The 26,062-nt window shown below is 39.4% G+C and overlaps 1 protein-coding gene across 2 annotated transcripts in view; it reads right to left on the reverse strand.

Moving 5' to 3' along the window:
* Slc9a7 (solute carrier family 9 member A7) overlaps window positions 1-26,062 on the reverse strand; it is a 143,276-nt gene that overhangs the window by 41,718 nt on the left and 75,496 nt on the right. For both annotated transcript variants that reach the window (XM_060374882.1, XM_060374883.1), the window contains exons 3-12: window positions 25,145-25,222; window positions 17,351-17,427; window positions 15,092-15,204; window positions 10,060-10,165; window positions 8,791-8,932; window positions 6,024-6,129; window positions 5,735-5,823; window positions 5,535-5,648; window positions 3,351-3,462; window positions 2,492-2,645 (exon numbers count right to left, since the gene is read on the reverse strand). In XM_060374882.1, coding sequence (XP_060230865.1) covers window positions 2,492-2,645; window positions 3,351-3,462; window positions 5,535-5,648; window positions 5,735-5,823; window positions 6,024-6,129; window positions 8,791-8,932; window positions 10,060-10,165; window positions 15,092-15,204; window positions 17,351-17,427; window positions 25,145-25,222 — 1,091 coding nt within the window. The remainder of the gene's footprint in view (window positions 1-2,491; window positions 2,646-3,350; window positions 3,463-5,534; window positions 5,649-5,734; window positions 5,824-6,023; window positions 6,130-8,790; window positions 8,933-10,059; window positions 10,166-15,091; window positions 15,205-17,350; window positions 17,428-25,144; window positions 25,223-26,062) is intronic.

The following is a 26,062-nucleotide window of genomic DNA, read 5'->3' on the forward strand; positions in this document are numbered from 1 at the left end:
TTAATCTGACCCTTAGTATTAAAGCTAGGAAGTTGAAATTCTAAACAGTACAAATTTTGTGAGGAAAGCAATCTTTAGCACCACAACCCTTCTTACAGGTGGAGAGCACCGTGCGAAATCCATGTCAAGACCTCTTTTTTTAAAAAAAATTTTTATTAATTAATTATAATTTATTCTCTTTGTATTCCTGCTGCAGGTCCCTTCCCTTGCCTCCTCCCAGTACCACCCACTGTCCTTTTCCCCCTGTGTCCTTTCCTTAGTCCCCTGATCTCCTCCGCTTCTATGTGACCCTAGCCTATCAGGTCTCATCAGGACTGGCTGCATTGTCTTCCTCTGTGGCCTGGTAAGGTTGCACCCCTCCCCCAGAGGGAGGTGATCAAAGAACCAGCTACTGAGTTCATGTCAGAGACAGCCCCTGCTCTCCTTACTAGGGAAACCTACTTGGAAACTGAGCCGCCAATGGGCTTCCTTTGAACAGGGGGTCTAGGTCCTTTCCATGCATGGTCCTTGGTTGGAGTATCAGTCTCTGCAGGACCCCCTGGACCCAGATTTTTTGGCTCTGTTGTTCTCCTTGTGGAGCTCCTGTCCTCTCCAGGTCTTTCTATCTCCTTCTTCTTCCATAAGGATTCCGGCACTCTGCCCAAAGTTTGGCTATGTGTCTCAGTATCTTCTTCGATAACCTGGTGAGTGGAGTATTTCAGAGATCCTCTGTGGAAGGTTCCTGTCCTGTTTTTTGTCTTCTCCTGCTTTTGATGTCTATCCTGTTTACCCTTCTGAAGGAGGATTAAGCATCTTTCCTAGGGTCCTCCTTGTTTAGCTTCTTTAGGACTATACAGTTTAGAATGTTTATCCTATATTATATGTCTAATATCCACTTATAAGTGAGTATATACCATATGTGTCTTTCTGCTTCTGGGTTACCTCACTCAGGATGATGTTTTTTAGTTTCTACCATTTGCCTTCAAGTTTCATGATTTCCTTGTTTTTAATTGCTGAGTAAGACATCCTTTCTAAATATATTAAAGTGAATTTTTATGAATGAAATGAGAAATTCATTATAATAGACTTTAAAGTTTTCAAAAAACCCTCATAAGTTATTTATTATTATTAAATATTTTCAAAAGCCTATGATAAATAAAATTCAAATCTTGCTTCATCCTCTTAAAACTCTGTGAGCTAGAGCAAATTTGTTGCTCTGTGCCTCATTTCTCAAATCTAAATTAGAGATTGCAGTATTATCTCTACGATGGGGATGTTGTGAGAACCATCTTAATACATAAGCATAAAAATGTAAATGACATCTGCAAAGCAAGCATTAGTGAGGACTCTGATTGTCACTAAGAAGCCCCTGCCTTGATCTGCAAGCCACTAGCCCAGAAATGGTATAACTAGAAGAGGCCAAACCCAGCAATCCCTGCCTACCATCAGTATAAAAGCCTCAGGTAGAAGAGGCTATGCTCTCAAATCCTGTTTTTCTCCTCTGAAGTGTGTAGAAGCCTCAACTGTCTTTGGCAGAAGACGGTAAACAAACTAAAGACCAACACAGAAAGATATACTGCCACCTGGTGGCTCTTTAGAGAGCAACTCTTTGGGCCTTTACATTACCCAAGTGCCTCCTTGAAGGGTCACAGTCACCCTGTGCAGACATGAAATTAAAGCAGGTGCCTCCAGTGTAACAGCATGCAGAGGCAGATTTTAACACTTGATTATACTCTGACACAAGGTTTCATTTAATGCTGAGGGAAACCAAAGCTCAGAGACAGGAGGAATCAGAGATCAGGCATTGTTGGGCTGTGGGTCTCTGGACTCCTCTTCCAATTAGTGCCTTTGATTATACAGTATAGAGTTCAAACATTCTTTATAAAATAAAGTTCCTGAGTCTTGGTATGGCGTGCATGCCCGTAATCCCAGTGCTTGGAAAGTAGACGCAGGAGGATAAAGAACTCAGGTCAACATCCCTCTGTCCTGACAAAGCTACAGACCACACACAAAAGATGTCATGAGGCCATAACAAGTGAGGGTAACATAGAAAATACTATCTCTTTTTTGCACAGAAGCAACAAGAGGCATGGCATACAAATTCCTAAAAAGGAGAAACTCTACTTGTCTCTTTTGATTTCTGGCTAAAATCTGGGCCCAGCTTTCATCACAAAGGAACAGGAAACACCAGGGTTACAGGTCTGTTCCCTCTTCCTGTAGCTTTAAGACTTTGAACTCTTGTACTAAATTCACTGCCCTAGTAAAAGCCAGTGCATCCAAATTTCCTGTGTGTACTCGTTACTTTATTTTAAATTGTTTTTTAGATTTAATGACACTTTATATCATGGAAAATTTTCAATATTCCAATTTTTAATTAAAAAACCTAATACACTCCCAAATACACACATTGCTTAAGCCCAGCCAAAAGAATTCTGCAGGGCACATTGAACATTCTCAAGAACAATGGCAACTAAAACATTTAGACACAGAATTGACTTGGTTCCAAACTTACCTTATATTCAGCCATGACAACATGGGCGTTGTGCCTCCACCGATGACCCAGACAGTGAAGAAGACAATGAGCAGTGTAGTTGTGAACATCATCTGGCGGGCATAAGATGCTGTGTCTCGGATGGCCAGTGCAAATGCCATTGCTCCCCTCAGGCCTGTGAAGACCAAACAGGAAGATCTTCTGGTGATGAGGGGACATGGCAACAACTCTTCAAAATGTAATATCACATGTTGGGGTAAAACCTCTACCCATATGCTTTGAGAGCCAGGCTGACTAAGCCAGGTAGATGCACATTAAAGCCATATGGTCTTTGCAACAGGCTTTCAGAGAATTCCCAGTACAAGAAAAACACAGCATCACTTTGTACAGCACATTATAGAACATTAACCATCTTTCTATTAAAATGGTTCTCCTGCTAGTGACCTGAAAGAAAAATAAACTTACATAATAACAAGCTCTCTAAGTCTTCTATCCAAATACCACACAGGCAACAAAAATGCTGCCCAAGTCTGAATATGTTACATGCACATTTGTTGGAAACAGGGCAGTGTTTTCTTAGCAAAGGAGGGAGTACCTCACAGAAGATTGAAAAGACAAGCTGACCCGTAACAGGGTTTTTGAAACAGGGTCTTACATACTCCAGGTTAGCCTCAAACTCAATGTGCACCCAAGCATGGCCTTGAACTTCTGATCCTTCTGCCTTAGCCTTCTTGGTTTGCGATTACAGATATGTACTACCAAACCCAGATGATTATGCTGTAATCATGTTATCACTGTTTGGTAAATAAAATTTATTTTTATATATACATGGGTGTATATATATATATTATATGTGTGTGTATAATATATATTTATTTACCTGAAAACATCATCATGTGTTGAAAATTCCAGCCAATCTTATGCCTTCTGCCCAAGTTGAGGAAGAAAGAAAGGGGGTAGATATGTGCAGCTCTGCCCAGGAAGATGGCCACCTGACCACCAGATGAGGTTAAGGACCCAACATGTTTCCAGAATGGCACTTCAAAACACTCTGGTTGAACATAAAATTTTAGGAATGTTATGAAACAGGCAGCTTCCCAAAGAAGCCAGAATGCTTTGATTCCCCCCTACAACAATCTCTCAGCAACAAAATGGGAGTTATTTGGTCAACTTTCACACTTCATTCATTTCCAACCTATAAACACATTATTGTAAGTTTTGAACTGAACTGAAGTGGTATTGGCATAGTCCTCGATTTCTTTAAAAATGAGTCCAGAAAAAAACTAAAGCACCATCACAAGAGTAAAGACTAAACAAAGCACACACTATGTTGGACTCTATTGGAAGGACAATAATAAGAAATAAAAATAACCCTGAAGTCAAACTGTAGAAAGTTTTCTGGGAAATAGCCAGAAAAGTTCATTTGCAAGCAAACATCAGAGAGTTCAATGCCCAGGGAACACCTGAAAATTAGAAGTGAGAAAGCTTCGAGTATTCTTACCACAAAGAGACATTCACTCACACAAATTAACAGAGAGAGTTTTCTGCCTGTGTACCTTAACTGACCTTTGGGAGTGCAAGAAGTAGAAAAGGATGAATGTGAAAAGCAAAGAACTCAGGGAAACCCAGTCATCTTTCCCTTGCCAAGTTTAAACAGCACCCAGCAGAGAGAGCTGCACAATCCCATGGTCAGAAGGAAACCCAGGCGGGAGCCAGCAAACAGAGAGCTTCCGTCCACCAATGCGCCAGCTGCAGGAGACACAGCTGGTTCAGACAGAAGCCGGGGCCAAACTCTCTTCTACTTCCTCCATGGTAAAATCTAAAATGTTTTTCTGCCTTTTTTCTTTTCTTTCCTCAATTCCTTGTTTGGTTTTGTTTTTAACAAAAGGAAATGGGTAGTGCTTGTAAAACACATTCTACCTCAGAAGTAAAGGAAAAAATCCTCAAGTGGTCAGCAGGGCTTTTTGGATTCCCGGAGGATGTGGCTCACCCAGCCCTGATCTGTAAACAAGTCCCTTCCCACTCTCTCTTCCAGGATGCCATACAGGAAATACAAATCAGAGCAATGTGCCATGAATGAAGAAAAACTAAGCCCACAGATTCTAAGCTGTCCCTGTACTCAATGTGTGTAACTACTACGTAAGACCCTAACTAGGACTCCAGAACTGTCACCATCTATCAGCTAAGGAGGAACAGCCCCCACACTCTTGCACATGAAACAAAAATCCCAGAAGAGAGAAACATTCCTTTTAGATAACATTTTCAGAGTTAAGCCTTTCCATGAATCCTTGAAGAGGCAAAACAAAACAAACAAAAAACAAATGTCTAGTAGTAGGGTCAGGGTCTTAAAAATCCAGCCCCAGGAAAGTTGACTTCAGTGAAAAAAATCATATCTAAGACCAAGTGAGCAAAGCCATCCAACAATGAACCACTGCTGGGTGCTCACATCTCTCCTCTCTAAGCCAAGCACCCAAGTGTCCCCTTTCCAAACACTGAATTCTCAAAGACCCAAGCCAAAGAACTAGGTGTTTTGTTTTGTGTTTTCTTGTCCTTTCTTCTCTTTCTCCTTCCTTCTTCTTCCCTCTAATCCTGTTAGTTTTTTTTATCTGTTCTTTTTTCCTCTGCCCTTCCTCCTTCTAAACCTCTCTTCCTTCCTGTTTTAGAAAAACAAAGGAGTCTCCCCTAGCATAACCCGGAGCAGAAGGGCAGCTAGGATGAAAGAATGACTACTGTCCAAACACACACACACAAGGGCATCATGGGGTAAGGCTGTCCAAGCTGGAAGATGCAGCCAAGACCAAGAGGACTGGAACTGATGGTGTTACAGTTGACATAGCAATAGCATAGCAACAATAATTCTGGGCACCTACATGGTTATTAACTTTTAGATCTAATCAAGAAACATATTCAGCATTAGGAAGTGTCTACTTCAAATACACGGAACTAGAACTGACTCAGTTACCCATTCAAAACAGTCAGAAATCAAATGAATATTCTTAGTGGCTGGACAGCTCTCACAGCAGAAGTCACCTCTCTGTCTTCAATGTAGAACAGAAAAGGATACAAAAGCACCAATTATGAAAATGAGGCTGAAAACGTGCTTCTGGAAGGTGAACAGTGCCAGGCCCATGTAGGAGAAGATGAAGTTCTCTGCCAGGAAGTGTAACACTTCAAAAAGCTGCAGAAAGAAGGAAAAAGGAGCTATGAACTCTGTACTCTTGTCATGCTACCTGGCAGCCCGTCAAGCTCAAGGGCCTCTCTTACCTGCTTGCTTCGGCTTCTTGATTCTACTGACAGATTGTTATATGTGTAATGAGCTTGTGTAATGCCACAGAAAAGGACAGCTACAACACCTGTCAAAAGAGTTTCTAAAAATCAGTGGGAAAGAAGAGGCAAGAAAACAATTCTACTGACACAAAAATTTATGGCAGGTGAGACTTGCATAACCCTCCTTCTCTCTTCTTCCCCTTCTCCTTCTCTTCCTCTCACCCTCCAACCCCCTACGCCCCTTATCTTACAGGCCCTGCTGCAGCCCAGCAGTAAACGTACCTACCTGTAAACCCACATGCTTCAGCCAAGAGAAACGTGCTCCAGGACATCAGGAAAAAAAGCGCTGTCTCCAGCAGGGGGAAGCAGTGCAGCTTAGTAAACTTGGTCACGTCAGCACCAGGTTAAGGACAGCAGCTCTGGACATGGGCAGCAGGGACACTTGAGATTCCCACTTCTTTTAGCCTGAGAGCCCCCCACTCTGAGGGCCAGCCAATCCCTACAGTTCCCTGAGGGTCTTATCCCTCTTTTTAAATGTTACAGTGTTGGAGCCCTGAACATGTTAGGCTGCTACTCGGCCACACCCCTGACAAGGCATATTTTGTTTCCTTCCTTCCTTCTTTTCCTTTTTCCTTTTTCCTTTTCAAGACAGGATTTATCTCCACAACCCTGGTTGGCCTAGAACTCACTATGCATATATATCATATGTCAACAGGCTGGCCTCAAACTCACAGAGATCTACTGGCCTCTACCTCCTGAGTGCTGGGATTAAAGGTATGTGCCACCACACCCTGCTCAAACTTCAAGTAGCAAAACTTAAAAATTAAGCTTACTGGGGACTGGTGGTATAGCTGAGTGGTAAATAATCATCTATCATGTTTGAGGTCTTGTGTTTGATCACCCCACCACCACCAAAAAATAAGAAAATAATAATTCCAGTAGAATACAGGTTACCAGGGTCAGAGGTGGAGTGTAGAATTCTTGTTGAATTGGCACAGAATGTCGGTCTGAGATGTGGAATACATTCTGGGAACAGGTAGAAGGAATGGCTAGACAACACAGTGAATGTATTTAATAATTTAAAATTTTTGGGGTGTGTATATGTGTCTATGATACACATGTGCCTACTAAGGAAGCATGTGAAAGTCAGAAGACAATTTGTAAGGAGTTTGCTTCCATCATGTGGGTTCCAGGGATCAAGCTTAAATTATCAGGCTTGGTGGCAAAAGCCCTTCTCTGTTGTGCTATCTTTGCTGGCCCTGTACATAAAAACTTTAAATTGGGTTCTGAGGCTAATTATATGATATATTACCATTAATTTTAAAATTAATAACAAGGAATTCAAAGCAATTTAACTGCATGCTCTAAATAAGTGGATTTTATAATATTTTAATTACTATGATTCTATTAATAAATTTCTGCCTACAGGTTTGATTTGACAGGTTAGTTAGTGAGTACTCATAGGGGTGGGGAGGCCTGGGAAAACAGGCTCTTAAGGCTCTGATCTCCATGGATCATTAAGGCCTGATTCATGTATATTCCAGAAAAGAAGGAATCTGTAAATCTTGAAACAGCAACGAGGCTCGGGAATCTTCCTCTTATCACTGCCATTCAATACCATGATGGTTCATATGTCATCAGCATAGAACCAACTCACAAATAAGTTCATTGAGAAATTAAACCCTTAGTACCAGGGACTTTAAACAAAGCTGTCTAATGCTGTCTGACACAGTAGCTGCTAGCTACTTGTGGCTTCTCAGCATTTAAAATGTAGTTAGACAAAGCAGAGATTTTGCAAAGAGCAAAAGACACATATCTGAAAGAGTAGAACAAAACCTAAATAACTAATATTTCACTAATAATTTTTCCAGATTATCTATACTGGTTGCAGGTAAAATGGATCCAATCAAAGAGGGTATTGTGATGGAGGTTCCAGTACATATACAGAGGAACTACTAGCTCTTTCTTTGGTTGTTTTAAACTACTGCACCTCAAGCATCCTTTACCAATGAAACTCACAGTGGGAAGTCTGGTAATTCCCTCCAATGGCTCTAGGCTAGTTATGGCTACCGTAATGCTCACAGTCCCTGAACAGCAGACAGTACCAGGTTGCCTAACCAGTGACCACTGATTGCAAACCTCCTCTTCATTCCTTATAGTTGATGTCCCAACTGGGTTATAAGAAAGGGGAAGAAGAAGCAAAGATAATGACAAAGCAAAATCTAGAGTTGAATTCCCCATCATTAAATTTTTATTTAGTATACATTGTTTCATTGATTATACATTCCTTCCTTCTTTACATTCTCTTTGGATGGAATTTTTTTTTTTACTTTTTCTTCAACAACTTCATAATGTTAATAATGTACTCCAACCAAGGACCATGCATGGAGATAACTTAGATCCCCTGCACAGATGTAGTCCATGACAGCTCAGTCTCCAAGTGTGTTCCCTAGTAAGGGGAATAAGGACTGTCTCTGACATGAACTCAGTGGCTGGCTCTTTGATCACCAACCCCTGAAGGAGGGTGTAGCCTTACCAGGCCACAAAGGAAGACATTGCAGCCAGTCCTGATGAGACCTGATAGGCTAGGCTCAGATGGAAGGGGAGAAGGACTTCCCCTATCAGTGGACTTGGAAAGGGGCATGGGAGGAGATGAATGAGGGAAGGTAGGATTGGGAGGGGATGAGGGAGGGGGCTACGGCTGGGATACAAAGCGAATAAACTGTAATTAATATAAAAAATTAAAAATTAAAAAATGTATTTTGATCATATGTACCCCAACTCCCTTCCTTCAGATACCCCCAACATATTCCATTCCTTATTTCAATGCCTTTTTTTATAACTCACAAAGTCCACTTTCCCAGTATTTTTCTCAGGTTCTTAGTTAGGGGCCCTATCACTGTGCCTGACCCATCTGAGGAAGTCCCACAATCTCAGTAGAACAATCAATTTAAGATTCTGATCTGAAAGAAGGAACCAGGGACTTTCTCTTTCCAAAAAAGGTCATATATGTGTAGCAAGGCATGGACCAAAACTTTTTTTAAAAAGGATATTAGAGCAGTCACAACACCAGTTACAGCTCCCATGGTAAAAGAGCCACTAAATATACCTAGAAAAATGCCAACTGACTTAAAAAAGGCAGCAGCATCAAAAGCATGAGTGTTTAGTCCTGCTGGTTGATAGGCAACAATAGACCTGGAGTTGAGAGAGAGAGAGAGAGAGAGAGAGAGAGAGAGAGAGAGAGTCAGTTTTATTTATAAGACCACACTAGTTTTACACCATGGTATTCTAAGCAGCCCCAACCCTCCTTCAGTATTTCACTTTCCACGGTTTTAGTTACCTGAGGTCAACCTCAGTCTAAAAATATCATAGGAAATTCCAGAAATAAACTATTTGTAAGTTCTAAATTATATACTGTTCTCAATAGCATGATGAAACCTTAAACCATCCATCTGGATCTGCCCATGACATGAATCATTACTTTGTCTAAAGTATCCACGTGGTAAATGCTACTTGACTATTAGTCCCTTAGAAACAATGTGTTGAGGTTGTTAGACTGCAGCACTTATGTTCAAACAACCTTTATTTTATTTAATAATGTTTCCAAGGGAAAAGTGTAGTGTTCCTGAAAATTTGGATCTGCCAAAGAGAAGTCATAAAGTGCACGGTGGCACACGCCTTTAATCCCAGAATTTGGGAGGCAAAGGCAGAGGGATATCTGTGAGTACAAGGCCAGCCTGGTCTACAAAATGGGTTCAGGACAGCCAGGGTTACACAGGGAAATCCTGTCTCAAAAAACAAACAAACAAAAAAGAAATGAAAAAGGATTACATGTAAGTGAAAAGGTGAAAACACAGTAAGTTATTTTGAGGGAAAGAGTAAGCTTGTTGCATAACTTTTATTACAATTAAAACATTATTATAATTGTTCTACTTTATTATTAGTTATTGCTAACTATACTTATTTCATTTATATGCTTAACTTTATCATATATATGTATTTGTATGTATTTATACATACAAATTTGTATTTGTAATTATTATATGTATGTATGCATGTATATACATATGGAAAAATCATAAACAGGGTTCATTATCATCCATGGTTTCAAGCTTCCACTAGTGGTCTTAAACTGTATCCCTGAGGATAAGGAGGCTCATTGTAACAGAAAATATCAATAAACATATAGTTTGCCAAGCACTGCTCAGAGAAAATATATTTCATTTAAGCTACAGCCATCATGCAATGCTGGTGTCAGCATCCCGAATGCTGCTGAGAGACAAAGCCAGAAACATTATCCCCCTGCATAAATAGTTACTTACGAGGACAGTACAATGGCAACAGCATCATTCAAGACACTTTCTCCAAACAGAAGAGCATAAAGATCCACATCTGCATGCAGTTCATTAAAGATTGCCAGCACAGTCACTGAAATGTATGCCCAAAGCACAAAAATTAGTTTTGGTTTCTGCCTTTAAACCACTGATTCCAGATTTATAGAGGCTTTTTGTGTATTAGGTGGGAGAAAGTGGTTTGGTAGCCAGTAAAAGAGTCAAAAGACAGATGGTATATCTGATGGAAGGGAAAATGATAAACTTCCAATCTAGGTGAGATTTGATGTGATCAGAGTCTTATGATCCCTGCACCTGAGTACACTATTGTCTGCCCTAACCCCATCATATATTGAAAATACCTTGCATAGAATTTTTGGGAGGTAAAAATGAGACACTTACATAATTTGTCTCTTTTTGGGGTTGGCAAATGTTTAGGGACAGAAATCTTATTTTTTGACCCCAATGTTCCCACAACCCAGCACCAAGTCAAGACACAAAAAAGACTGTGATCAAGGCTTTGTCCACACGAATTACCTGTAATTATACTTCTTAGGTGATAAAGACCTAAGAAAGGGTCTCTTAAATAGCCCAGGCTGGCCTGGGACTCACAGTCTCCCTGCCTCAATCTCTTGATTGTTGGGATTACAGACATGCCACCGCCATGCCCAGTCCATAATTAAACTTCTCCCAGTTTTCATATTTCTGAAGCATTATAAACAAACTATTATCTAGACCAGTAGTTCTCAAAGGTTTTCTGTTTGGTTTTTTGGTGTTTTCAAGACAGGGTTTCTCTAGGTAGCCCTGGCTGTCCTGGAACTCACTCTGTACATCAGGCTGACCTCAAACTCACAGATATCTGCCTGCCTTTGCATCCTGAATGCTAGGATTAAAGGTGTGTGCCACTGACAGTTGGCCTTTTTTTTTTTTTTTTTGAGATAGGGTCTTACTGTGTAGACCTGTCTGATGTGGAACTCTCAGAAATCCATCTGCCTCTGTCTTCCAAGTGCTTGGATAAAGGCATGAACCACCATGCCAGGCTGTCTATCACTTTTTTAATTTACCTTAGCATCTTTTGGAATCAGAGGAAAGTTACATGCCTTGGGAAGGTTGCCTCTTTTCCTAATATGAACTCATTACTGTAGCTTTCATATTCAAAAAGTTAACTTCATTTTTCCTTATGTTTACATGCTGTTCAATCTCAACTGTGTTGCATATATTTAATTAAGGTGTGTCATGGGTAGTGTGTGGGCTCCTTTTTCTGGTACAGTGATATGAAGGAGAATGTCCTCCATAGGCTCATGTATTTAAATACTTGGTACCTAGATGGTGGCTCTATTTGGGGACAGTTATGGAACTTTTAGGAGGTGGAACATTGCTAGTGAGGGCAGCAAACTTTGAGGGTTTGCAGGCTTGTCCCACTTCCATGTTTTCCATCTCCCTCCACCCAATTTCATACAGATGAAAATGTAATAAATCAGCTTCCTGCTCCTGCTACCATGCCATGCATTTCCCACCATCAATGGAATCTATCACTCTAGAATCATGCCCTAAAATAAACAGTCTTTCTTATATTTGGCCATGGAATTTTAACACAGCAACTAAAAACAACTAGTGAATCTGGTTTTGTCTGGAACTGTTAAAGATGGCCACTTCCCAAATACTTTCTGAGATCCTTCTGAGATCCTTGCCCATGACAATGAGAGCATGTCTAATAACACTAACAACAGTTTACATCAAGTATGAATCTTAATTCCTCATTATTCCTGCATTCACATTAATAAAGCAGGTCAGGAACTTTGTGGTGCCTCTCCTTAGCAAGTCTATGCCTGACCACAGTAAGGAATATCCATAGCAGCATCCAAAAGAGGATGGTATAGGGATAATAGACTGGGAAAGTTGCCTCTAAAGGAAGAGATTTGCCTTGGCTTGGAGGTAATTTTAATGTCCCTCAAACTTTCACATAAAAAGGGTTGTTCCTTTCTGAGGAAACATTAGAAGATGCTAGGGCTCTTTGAGAGGTGGGGCTTCAAACAGTGTTATGGGACCCCTAATCTTTTACTGTTTCTGTCAAGTGCAGTGTAATCAGGGATAACCTCTTATATTTTTTTTCTGTCAGGTAATACCACTCCATACTAGAATTTGTGGTTGATAGTTTAGGAACAAGAAGTCAATCTGATCTAGCAGTCCTTTTAAAACGAAGTCCTTATTCAGTAGGCCACAATCATCAGGTGGGCACATATCAAAAGAGTACTGACAGTTAGAAATCTGTGTTTTCCTGTCATCCTCAGGACTATAACTATCAAAAGAGTAAGACCTCAGTCTCCAAGACTCCACAGGAAAACAGATTCCCAAATCTTATTATTAAACAAACGGAAAGATATGGTAGCTCACACCTGTAATCCCAGCATTCAGAAAGCCAAGGCATCCTGAGCTACAATGAGACCCTGTCTCCACAAGCAGTTAAGCAAGCAAGTGCAGCTGGTCTAGTCCCATTTATGCCCACCAATGCCTTGTACTCTGACTTCTGTGATTCTGCATCTCCATATTCCCACTTAGCTATGTGTTTTCAGTTGAGTTTTAAAATCAATAATTTTGGAATTCACACAACTAAACTACATTATTATTAGTTATTCATTCCTACACCAGTTTTGTATGGATAATGTCTCTGACATGAAGATTACAATAATAGCAGCAGCCTAAGTAATAACTTCAAGGCCATTGTTTTGTTGTTGTTGCTGCTGTTGCCTAACTAGAGATCAACACAAATGCACCAAGACTCCACATCTCACCTGCTTTTCACAAACCAAGTTGCCTCAAGCAGCTAATCCCTCAATACTAATTTAGAGTGTCTATGATAATATATGGAGGTGAGAAAGGTTAAAGGTTTTGGAACATAGAGATTTTTCACAACTACACAACTGTCTAGCACCATGCCCTTCAATGTGGTGACCACTAATCATATCTAGCCACTTAATTTAAATTGTTTAATAGTAAGTGAAATCTAAAGCTCAGTCCTTCAGCTTGCAGTGCCCCACATTGTAAATGTTCAGTGGGTGCCATATTGAACTGCGCAGATGATCAAAATTCTTTGCAGAAGGATCTGTGGAATAACAGTAATATAGAGGAGCCCCAAGAGGTATGAGCAAGTGGGAACTATTGTTGTCTTTAAGATTATTACTGTTCAGAATATTAAAGAGTATTTTACAAATCAAGATTTTTATACCTCCCAGGACAAACCAATATATGTATGTGCAGTTTTTGAAAACTGAATTGATTAAATGAATCTATAGACATAGAGAACAGACTTGTAATAGTTGGCATTAGAGAAAGCAATAGCTGATACATTGGGGGAACTTTAAAAATTATATGTATGGGTACTTGCATACCTATTGCAATATCCATACTGCAGGAGATCTCTGCATGTAAATCTCCTGTAACTGGAGTTACGGATGGTTGTAAGCTACCATCTGAGTACTAAGAATCAAACTTAGGTCCTCCACTGATCAGCGAGTGCTCTTAATTGCTGAGTCATCTCTCAGCACCCTGCTCTGCTTTATACATTCTAACTTGGAGGTAAGCTATCTTGTTTGTTGTTGAGGTTCTGGGGAGAAAAGCTATACATTAACTCCACTTTTAGGAACTGATTGATCTATCACTTGAAAGCTACACGATATGAGACTTACAAGAATTCCATCACAGTATGGTAAGAACTCTACACAAAATGTTTACATATACAACTCTTTCCATTAAGGAAAATCATTATTCAAACCAAATGGTATATTTTCTAAAGGAAGGTGAAAGTGTAATGCTGAAAAAGAACACAGTATAAAATTATGTCCACATGAGTCATTCTAAAATGAAAGACAAGAGGAAAATACAAGTAGAAAGAACTCATTTCCTTGAACAGAAGGTTCAATAATAAAAATGTGAAATAGTATACAGTCTTAAAAGGTAGGAAATCATGGTATATGCTCTACCAAGGACAAACTGATGCAGCAGGATGGAAAGCAAAAAGAGCCAGTGACAAAATGACAAATACTCCAAGATGTCGCATACACAAGGAAATTATAGTAGTCAAATTCATAGAGGGGAAAAGGAGAATGGTAATTGACAGAAGCTGGATGGAAAGGGAAAGGGAAGTTGTTGATATATGAGTTTAGAGAGTTTCAGTTGTGAAAGATTAAAAATTTCAAGAATTAGTTGCTGAATGAGGTGATATTTAACACTATTGAACCATATGCTCAGTAATTAAGATGCTACATTGTATGCTGTATATTTTACCACAATAAAACAGTAAGAAGGTATATTAGTTACTTTTCTATGCTATGATAAACAAATGACCAAAGCAACTTATTGAAGTAAGGGTTTATTCGGCCTTAAGGTTCTAAAGGAACAAGAGTTAAACACCATTATGGCTTCCCCAAGTGGCAGCAAATAAAGGCATGGTGTCTAGAACAAACTGAAAGCTCACATTTTAAACCACAAGCACAGAGTGAACAAACAATAGCATGAAGCTTTTAAACTTTGACATCCCACCTCCAGTGATCAACTTCCTCAAACAAAGCCGCACCTCCTAAGCTTTTCCAAACAGCACCATGAAATGGGGACCATGTCTTTAAGTGTCTGAGACTATAGGGGGGGAAAAAGGTGAATTTTTAATGTTTTTTTTTCTTGACACAGGGTTTCTCTGCGTAGTCTTGACTGTCCTGGACTCACTTTGTGGACCAGGCTGGCCTCAAACTCACAGAGATTTGCCTACCTCTGCCTCCCTAGGTGCTGGGATTAAAGGTGTGCACCACCACACCCGGCTTGTGGGGAACATCTTAGTCACACCACCACAGAAGGTAAAACATAGTTTTCTTTAAAAAAAAAAAAGTCTAAGTCTGTTAGATCTAACTACTATTCATTTCCTCTATCACCTGTTAATGCCATAACTTCTGTACTGCAACAGAAGTTCTCTGAAACTTATAAAGATTTAACTAATATAGTAACATAATGATCAAGACAAATGTTCAATTACCTGGGTCAGTGGCAGAGATAATTGCTCCAAAAAAGAGACAATCCGTGTAGTAAAATTTATCAGAGAGTTGGCCCACAATCTTCATGAGTTTCACTACTCCATACATAAGATTTCTGTAGGATGGTAGGTAAACAGTGTCAGGAAAAAAAAATCTTGCAGACATATAAACAAAGTAGGAACCTAGGTAAATGGAACTTTGACACCAAAGAATGGTTTGTAGCTATTATTTGAAGATGCATCTGAATATTTCTTTTACTGTTGTGGTTTTTTCTTTTGTGTGTGTGTGTGTGTGTGTGTGTGTGTGTGTGTGTGTGTATCAGAGTGGGGCACTGAGACAGAGGATTGTGTAGAACACTTTGTAGACCTTGACTATATAGCAGAGGATGACCCTCAACTCTGAACCACTTAAGGATGGTCCTGAACTTCTGATTCTTTTGCTTTTGCCTCCTAAGTACTGGAATTACAGGTGTAAACCACTGCCAGCCAAGACTGGTGACAGTAAGTACCATGTCATTTACTGACTAGAACAGTGGAATGCCTAAGCTAGGGGTCAAAGAACTGTTTACAGTGCCAAATGGAATCCTTACAAGAAGTAGCTAGAACCTAATGCTTACCTAGCATGTGCCAGGTATTGCTCCAATTAGCTCAACTTCAGTTCATGGCAGCTCTTTGGAACAGATCTGATTTGTTCTTTGCTGCTTATCAAAGCTTCTTTCATGTTTATACATTTCAAATATTTCCTGAAAGTATACTTTCTTCTCCATTTCTTTCACTAAAATTCTAGATCTAGATGGTAGATTTCCTTCTGGTAGCCTTACCCCCATCTGGCCTCCCATTGACTCCTCATTAAGAACAAACTCCAAGACACTCCTTTTAAAGAACAGAACAGAAGATCCTTGCCTTTATCTCCAGCTTTCCAATTAATTTTTTAAGTCCTTCCTACATTCAGATTTGCTAGTGCATTTTAAAAGCCTACTATCTCCTTTCTGTTCCACATGGCATTTAATCATCAAATCTCCTGGTCTTTTGGTTGTGACAGCTTCTCGGCATAGCTTGTTTCTGATGACCTTGGCAATTTTGAGCAATGCTGGTCAGAAAGTTTTCAGGGTGCTTCTTGTCTGCCTTTTTCATCAGACAGAGGTGACCATGTCTTTGGGGTAGATGACTAAGGAGGCAAAGTGTCCTTTTCGTCATAAATCCCAAGGATATATAATAACATGACTTGTAATGTCTTCCATGTTCTCCACTTTGAAGCTATTCTCTTTCCCTAATTTCTGTACCATACTCTTTATAAAAAAGTTACAATATATAGCCCACACTCAAAGCTGGTTGGAATGAAGATCTGGGGTTTATGGGACTAAGTTCTACCTCTTTGAAGGGGAAATACATCTGTAACACTTATCTACAATTTGGTACATGAAATGTGTCCCTTCTCACTTATTTCTTCATTCAATCATACATCTTTCTATGTGTAAACTCAGGGATATTTATTTTATACTCTACATGATAACCTAATATAAAGTTATTCATTTTGTTGTGTTTAGCCACTGATGGGCTCTGGCTATGGTGAGAACTTCCAGGCTGGCCTTCATGTTTCTTTGACATGCCTTGTAGCTTTACGGCTGTTTGCCTTTTGAGCATTTGCTTACCCTTTGGTATTAAAAGATGTTCCATCTGTGTGTAAAGTTCCTGTTCCAACACTAGAGTAGGAGGCATTGGTTCTTTCTATTGAAGAATGCTATAAGAAATTATGATCTAGAAATTGTAGTTCATTTTAATTATTCTAATTTAAATTTAATGCCCACATGTATTTAACAACTGCCATACTGGACAGGATAACTCTCTATCCTAACTGCCATGCTCACACAACTTTAAGATACAGCTTTGGGGGGCTGGGGAGATGGCTCAGAGGTTAAGAGCACTGGCTGCTCTTCCAGATGTCCTGAGTTCAATTCCCAGCAACCACATGGTGGCTCACAACCATCTATGAGATCTGATGCTCAATTCTGGCCTGAAGCACGCCTGCAAACAAAAGACTGTATAAATAATAAATAAAAATAAATCCTTAAAAAAAAAAAAGAAGATGGGGTTAGGGATTTAGCTTAGTGGTAGAGTGCTTGCCTAGCAAGTGCAAGGCCCTGGGTTCAGTCCTCAGCTCTGAAAAAAAAAAAAAAAAGATAGGGCTTTGTACACTATACTGATGAATCTCATTTCTTTGGGTAGTATGTTAGACTGGCTACACAACAAAGAATCACTTACCCAATAATGAAGCAGGAAACAGCAGTCCCCAAGAAGGCATAGGCCAAAATTGATCCAAGATTTCTAAAAAAGTGTCTCTGAAGGAAAGCAAAAGGGCAGGGGAGATTATAGTAATTTTTGATACACGCCAAAAAAAAAAAAAAAAGCAAACATACAAACAAAAATAACTTCATATAAAAAGCCTCCAAAATCTGGTATTCTATACTGTTTAAACATCTAGTAATATCAGGTATCACTCCTAAATAATGCCATTCAGCCTTAAACATCATTATTTTAAAATATCCTCTGCACTCTCGATCACTAAGAAAGTTACCAAGAACCTCATACATTTCAGACAGAATAATCTTAGCTAATTATATGAAGCTGTATTAAGTGAATATATGTGTACACATGTATTTTAGATAAACCAATTAATTTTTTGAGACTTGACATAAACTAGGTTATTCCATGATCCTGTTAGTCACTTCTAGTTCTAGTGGGATCTTAGAAGATCATTAGAGATGTACATCTGAAACAAATAAATGGGAAAGTGTCTTCTGAGAAGCCTTTTACTGACTTTCATAGTGGAAAACAGACTCCTACTAAATATATGCTCATGGGACTTGAGATATCCCCTTATATCCATCTGTTTTAATTTTTGGAGCCTGAAAAAGATGGACAATAGAGATGGGAATAGAAAAAAAACAAGATTAGTAGTGAGTTCAATTTGAGATGGTCTTGTTTATACAGGAAAAAACTTAAAACCAATGTTAAGATGTAGTGATTATTCAGAAAGATGCAAGATTACATCTTCGATTGGACCTACATATTCAAAAGTTACCTTCAAACTAAACATAACAAATACATACACACAGACACACATGTTCACTTCTTGCAAGTCATCAGGTCCATGGGGTCTTCTGATGGAAGGACGGTGCTCAGAGGAAGCCCATAGGCTGCTCAGTCTCCAAGTGGGTTCCTTAGTAATGGGAACAAGGACTGTCTCTGACATGACTCAGTGGCTGGCTTTTTGATCACCTTCCTGTGAAGGGGGAGCAGCCTTACCAGGCCACAGAGGAAGACAATGCAGCCAGCGGTGATGAGACCTGATAGACTAGGGTCAGAGGGAAGGGGAGGAGGTTCTCCCATGTTAGTGGACTAGAAAAGGAGAATAGGGGGAAAGGAGGGAGGGTGGCTGGTACTGGGAGGAGACAAGGGAGGGGGCTGCAGCCTGGATACATAGTGAATAAATTATAATAAATAAATAAATCTATCTTTTAGCAGCAGGAAAAAGCAATTACTATTTGAAATTCAGCACTACTTAATAAAAATAGACAAGTAAAATCCTTCAAACACCCTAATTAAACAAAAACCATCAAAACCATCTTTTTGTTTTTGTTTTTGTTTTTTCCAAATAGGGTTTCTCTCTGTAGCCTTGGCTGTCCCGGAACTTACTTAAAAGACCACGTTGGCCTTGAATGTACAGAGATCCACCTGTCTCTGCCTCCAGAGTGCTGAGATTAAGAGGCATGTGCCAAAGCTCTCAGCCATCATTTTTAAAGATACCAAAGACCCAGTATGCCAGGTGAGCAATATCACAAAAAGAGAGCATAGCCAGCATCAGCATATATGAGCAAAGGACTACAGTTTGTCCTTTGCCCCATATCTCAGATAGTTCAGGACCCTGTTCTCATCTTTCCACAATTCTCATCCCTCTGAGGCTCAGATCTCAAAAGAATGTTTGCCGCCCCTAAGTAACCTGCTCAGAGGAGACTCTTTCAAGGGCATGTCATGCCAACAGTCACTAAATGAAGATGTTGCCTGAAGAGCTCATGAACATATTATACTTGATCCTGTCTTAAGTCTTTTTTCAAGCAATTGCATTTATATAGCAAGATATGGAGGGGGATCAGATTTCAAAAATATTAACTACTGCAATTCCAATGAAACTTCCATCAAGAGGCTGGTATGATGGCTCAGTATATTATGATGCTTTACACCAATTCTGATGATCTGAGTTCAATCTGAGACCTCCACTGCAGAAGAAGAAACCCAACACACACCCACCCACACTCAAGTTGTTTTCTGACTTCTACATGCAAATCTTGGCATGCATGCATTCACATACGCAGGCACCTAAACTAGATAGATAGATAGATAGATAGATAGATAGATAGATAGATAGATAGATAGATAGATAATTAGATTTTTCTTAACTCCCATCAAGGGCTTATATAAGTGAATGCTAGAACCAATGGCATGCAGGTAACATACCAAGATAGAGATTGTAATCTCAGATGCACTTGTGCTTGTACCCAGAGTTGGAACATGGTTTAAGAATGGAGCTGTGTGAGAATTTTGAGAGTGTGTGAGAAATCTCTAAGAAAACTGGACAAGAGTCTTTTGATCTCTGTTCATTCTAAGCATTGGTTTGTTCTTGAAATGTGCTTCTGTGGGCCTCCCAGGTGTAGTAAATAGGGTTTATTTCAGATTACCCATTATCTTACTTTTGTTATTCAAAAAATGTTTCCAATAACAATCTGTCCTTGAGTTTGTACATAGCTTGAAGTCATGTGACCTTTGCTCATGTGACCTTGCTTAACTGTCTAAGTTAGGGTAACTACTGATATGAGTAAACACTATGACCAAAGTGACTTGAGGAGGAAAGGGCTTATTTCACTCACACCTCCATATAACAGCTCATCATCAAAAGCAGTGAGGGCAGGAACTCACCCAGGGCAGGAACCTAGAGGCAGGCTCTGATGCAGAGGCCATGGAGGCATGCTGCTTACTGACCAGCCTCACATGTCATGCTCTGCCTGCTTTCTTATAGAGGCCAGGACCATCTGTCCAAGGATGACAGCACCCATAATGGGCTGGGCCTTCCCCTATCAATAATTAATTTTAAAAAATTACTTACAGCTTGATCTTAAGGAGTTATTTTTCTGAATTGATGTTCCCTCCTTTTAGATAACTCAAGCTTATTTTAAGGTGACATGAAAGTAGCCAGCACATTACCCTCACAATGTAAATTGTCTGATGCACTAAATAAAGTTGGCTATTGCATGAGACTTAAGTCCACCTCATTTTTAGGCTCCATTCTTCCAGGTTCATACCACCAACTAGAGTGGTGACACCCAGTTTTCTCTTGGGCAATTATTCCCAGGGTAAATGGAAACACAGATAAATTCACATTTATGATATTAGCTAAAGCACAAAACCAGAAATGTAAATCTACAAAAATATACTCATAATATATTCTAGAATCTCAATATTTCCTCTCCCCACAACATACATATTGTTCATTTCTTATTCAAACCTGCTGAACTAAATTTTTATTTTGAAATGCTACGCCACATGCTTGCATATTATATCAGCACTTAAATACACATTTCATAATACACAAAGTAGTTTCATATATACTAGCTCATCCAATTCTCAAAACAACCCAGTGTGGTTTCATTCAAGGTTGTTTGTTTGTTTCTTTTTGCCATACTGGAGACTGATCTTGTGCATATTAGAGAAGTGCTTTACCACTGAGCTAAACTATCAGCTGTTGCTTTGTTCTTTAGACAGTAGTAGCCTAGGCTCACTTTAAACTAGTGGAAGTCCTCTTGCTTTAGTCTCCACAGTGCTGAAATTATAGGCACAAGCTGCCATATGCAGTTATTGAACCATCTTACATGAGAAAAATCTAAGTTTCTATGGCATGGTTTGAGTTGCCTAAAGTCCTCCATCTACCATACTATGACCAAGGACTGAGAATCAGTCTCTGGACTTTAATGCATGGCTTTCTTAATCTCAACAACTCTGCTTTGTAAGGAGAAAGGAAGGCCAGGAATTATTAAATTAAAGACTAGACCTTTCTTCTTATTTTTATGTGTCATGATTATATAGTCATGATTAGCTCCTACTTTTCTCTCTCAGGCACAGAATAACAAGCAGAGAAAAGAAAGGAGATAGTGGCATGCCCAAGTAAAGCCTTCAAGAACAGGGTTCACTTTTGGTGAAATCCACTGGACATCCCAGTTAGTAGTGTACCATTCTCAGCTCTATATTCCTACTGCTGGGGAAGCACTATCCTCTCCCATTCCCATCATCTGGTGTGTGTGTGTGTGTGTGTGTGTGTGTGTGTGTGAGAGAGAGAGAGAGAGAGAGAGAGAGAGAGACAGAGAGACAGAGAGACAGAGACAGAGACAGAGAAGCAGTTACAAAAAGTTTGTCTAGATGATTTTCTTCAATACTAGTGCCCTTAAACCACAAGCAGTGGCACAAAAATCAAAGGCAAAGCCAATAGTAACTTTTTCAAGGTGAAAAAAAAGATGAGTGTCTGCAAAGGTGTTGGTATAATGTACTTTTGGAATGTATATAATTTGCCCTTGTTCATTCAAATGCTGACTTCTCAACCCCACTATCTGGTTTCAATCAGGACATTGCATTGTGATGTTTAAACATCACCAGTCTCAAGTTTGTGTAAACATGCCACCATTTGTTCTCTGTATTTTCAATAAAACAACCAGCCAATGCTGAGCAATGGAGAGAATAGGGTGGGACACCCTGGTCTGGAGGGGAGGAAAAATAAGGGAGTGGGGGGAGTCAGGAAGAGAGATTGGAGAGGACTGGACTTGGAACCACCAGGAGAGATGAACCGGACCTAAGATATGACTAAAAGCAAGTATAATGTGGGAAATCTGAATGGGAAGAAACTACGTAGACTTGGAGGTTTAGGATAGAGTAATTATTGCCCAGCATTGTGCTCTAGGTTAATAAATCCTAGTCTCTGTTTGGTGATTTGGGTATATGGCTGGATTAGGATTAAGCACTGTTTAACTAAAAGATAAATCAATAGTAAATATTAATATTCAACAACAGTGTATAGAACATGCAGCTATCAAATGATCCAAATCTATCTATCTATTTATATAGCTTTAGATAAATGGTAAAGTCTTTGTCACCCATTCAATCAATAGTAGGTGCAATCAGAGATGGTAGACACAGTAACAACCACCTAGCTGGTGACTTTAGAAAGACTGTTTAAAAAAGAACACTCTCCATGCATGGTCCTTGGTTGGAGTATCAGTCTCTGCAGGGGCCCCTAGGCCCAGGTTTTTTGGCTCTGATGGTCTCCTTGTGGAGTTCCTGTCCCCTCCAGGTCTTTCTATCTCCCTCTTCATCCATAAGGTTTTCTGCACTCTGCCCAAAGTTTGGCTATGAGCCTCAATATCTCCTTTGATACCCTGATGGGTAGAGTCTTTCAGAGGACCCCTGTTGAAGGTTCCTGTCCTCTTCCTTGTCTTCTCCTACTTCTGATGTTTATCCTGTTTGCCCTTCTGAGTGAGATTTCAGCCTCTTCCCTAGAGTCCGCTTTGTTTTTTTTAGCTTTGTGGGTTCCCTAGTAAGGGGGGCAAGAGGCTGTCTCTAACATGAACTCAGTAGTCGGCTCTTTAATCACCTCCCCTGAGTGAAGGGTACAGCCTTGCCTGGCCACAGAGGAAGATGATGCAGCCAATCCTGATGAGACTTGATAGGCTAGGGTCAGATAGAAGGGGAGGAGGTCCTCCCCTATCAGTGGACTAGGGAAGGGGCATAGGGGGAGAAGAGGAAGGGTCGGTGGGACTGGAAGGAGATGGAGGGAGCTATGACAGGGATACAAAGTGAATAAATTTTAATAAATAAATAAATGTGTAAAAAAGACACTAATGGTTGGTAACACAGAAGGCTAGTATGTCATAAACAAGTTCAATTAGTAACAGGGAAAGCTTGTTATTTGGGTTTCTTTTCAGAAAACAGCTGATAAAAGAAAGGTTGTACAAAAGTAAGGTATTTTTCAACCATTAGAGGCCCTTCCATAACCTGTGATTAGCTTTCATTTTAAAGCAAAATATGTCTTTGATTATACGTTCAGATTGGTTATTTAAAATAAATTATGCATCACCCATTTGATCTAAAGAAGTGTTCACAAATTCTCCACTGAGGGAAAAATAATATTATTATACCTATACTATTTCCTAGCTATCATGTGTCAGAAAATGATGTAAAAATTCAGATGACTTGGCAACTGTATAAACAACTTGAAAAAAGTGCACATTCGAGATGTTTTATATGGAAAACGTGCATCTAGTTCAAAGGAGCAACCCTGGCCTGTTGTTGGACAGAGAAAGCTTAGCTTTGATTTTCTGCATTGATTGCAAACCCTTGCCTCTGTGACTACAAAATGTCCTCCTCCAGCCTCTGTATGCATGCAAATTGATATATATATATCCTGCACACTCATTAATATACACTAAACACACACATGGCATGGTAGTGCACACTTAACCCCAGTGCTAAGGAGGCTGAGAAAAGCAGATCCCTGAAACTCCATAGCCAAACAGTCTACCTACTTAGAGAGTTCTAGGCCAGTAAACAGACCCTGTATTTTTTTTTAATTAAGTGTATGGTCGTGAAGAATGACACCTGAAGTTGGCTTCTTCCCACCTACCCACCCCCATATACTTTACTGGCTCAAAACTATTCTGAGTACTCCTTTATTATCCACTGAATGTTTGAATAGGTTCTGTAGTGATACCTTCTCTATGTTCCTACTGCAGTTTTCCCAAGTAATCCAGCCAAAGTTTCTCCACCTAGAAGTTATTTTCTAGCTCATAAAGATATTGAGTTTTACTATCAACCAAGATCTCTCTTCTCTAGACCTGAAAGATTTATTTCTCATCCTCCATCAGAGCTGAAATAAGCTCTGTGGCTCTTATCCTAGGATGGCCTTTGGGGACCAAATCTTCACACAATATTCTCACAATAAGAATAGATAGATAGATAGATAGATAGATAGATAGATAGATAGATAGATAGATAGATAGATAGATAGATAGATAGATGGCTGGCTGGCTGGCTGGATGGATGGATGGATGGATGGATGGATGGATATGCCTTATAGGCCCATCCAGATTGGACATCAATCATTTTTTCCATGAGATTGCTAAGTATTTTTTTATAGTACTGATATACTACAGTTTGTTTAATCATTACCTATAGGAAGGAATTTTGGTTGTTTGGGGGATTTGTCTTACAAATAAGATAGCACAAAGAATGAGGCATAGGTTTTTGTGTGAACACAGGTTTATTTTCTCTTCAAGAAATCCTCAGCAGTGAAGTGGTTCGGCCTTAAACACCTTTGACTTCAGTTCTAAAAGAATTATCACTTTGTGTGCCAAAGTGGCTGTAACATGTTACATTCTCACTGGTGGTTTAGAAGAGCTCTAGATTTTAAAACAGAAATGGATCACTGATGATGAGCCACCTATGGTCTCTGAGAGGCTACAGAACACAGAAATCTGAGAGCTTAAGGGGAAAAGTAGATAATTATCCAGGTCAACACTGAGACTTCCAATCCCCCCTCCCAAAAAAAAAAAAGAAACAGTGTAGACATGAATCCATTGAAGAAAATTCTTAAAAAAAATAGTGATAGGGATCCTAAAGTGCAGCTATTCACAGTTGATGGCTTCTGGCAGGGGTGGGATTGAAGTGGGAGTGGAGAAGGACTTGGTTTTCTTTAAAGGGCTGGCAACTGAGACTTTGACCATGTCCAGTGAGTATATGGGCAATACAAACTAGAGTTGGTATTTTTTTTCTTTTTTTTTTCCTCCTTGATTTTTTTCTGAGAGGAAGTCATAGGGTAGGGAGTGGACTTGGGAGGATGGGAAAGTAAGTGTGAACAGGAAGCATTATGTGAAATTCCCAAATAATCAATAAAAATATCATTTTGGGAAAATATTATTTTGAGAAATCTCTTATGATATTACTAGCAAATACTCATACCTTCTTTAAACTATATCCAGCATGGAAAATAATTGGAGGCAGCAGAATGTTGAAAAATACCTCTGGATCAAATGTTACCTGAAAGTTTAAAAAGAAAGAGGTCAGATTTAAGATAAAGGTCAACTGATTGGATAATATAAGTTTAATATTGCAAACCATTGAGTAAACTGCCTATCAATGTGGTAAATAATTACAGCAGAGAAGCCACAATTACCCTATTAACTGCTATGCTCTTCATTTCCCCCACCCTATTCCCCCACTACCCAAAGTACTTCTGACGTAAGATTTCAGTATTTTGTTTTAATACATATTAAATCACAACAATTTGAAGCAATTTCAGAAAGCTGTTGCCAATGTTTTTCAACAGAAAATAAAAACATCTTGATTTTCATCACACATTCATGAAGGCTTAAAATTGCTGTCATGAGTCTTTAGTAACTTCCCTGATCATTCATGTGATCCTTTACAGACATAATCCTGCAACATTTAAGTCCCTTACGAGGGAGCAGCCTTCAGAAATACTTCATGTGGACTAGACAAAGTTATTAGTGAGGTCAACCACATCCTGATCATCAGCTGAAGTTTGGTAATTCTACAAAGACTGAAGTTGGTTGTTGATGATAAAACTGACACTTCTATACAGCCAATCATAGTACAGCCAAAGGATTTATAAATATGCTGAACTTTTTAGGGGGTTTAAAATGATTAAGTGACATAAAAGTTAATTTAAAATGATTAACTAACAAAAAAGTCAATTAAACTACCCACATGAATAAAACTTTAATACTTATTTCTTGCCTATCCTGAAAATCATGCGCATGAGAGATACATAATATTTTTCTGAAGCATTTTTTTGCTACTCCATAATCAAATGAACAATGCTTCGACTTAAATTCTAAAACAAGCTCTTCTTCCTTT

This window comes from Meriones unguiculatus, chromosome X (genome assembly GCF_030254825.1).
Source record: "Meriones unguiculatus strain TT.TT164.6M chromosome X, Bangor_MerUng_6.1, whole genome shotgun sequence".
NCBI classification, from domain to species: domain Eukaryota; kingdom Metazoa; phylum Chordata; class Mammalia; order Rodentia; family Muridae; genus Meriones; species Meriones unguiculatus.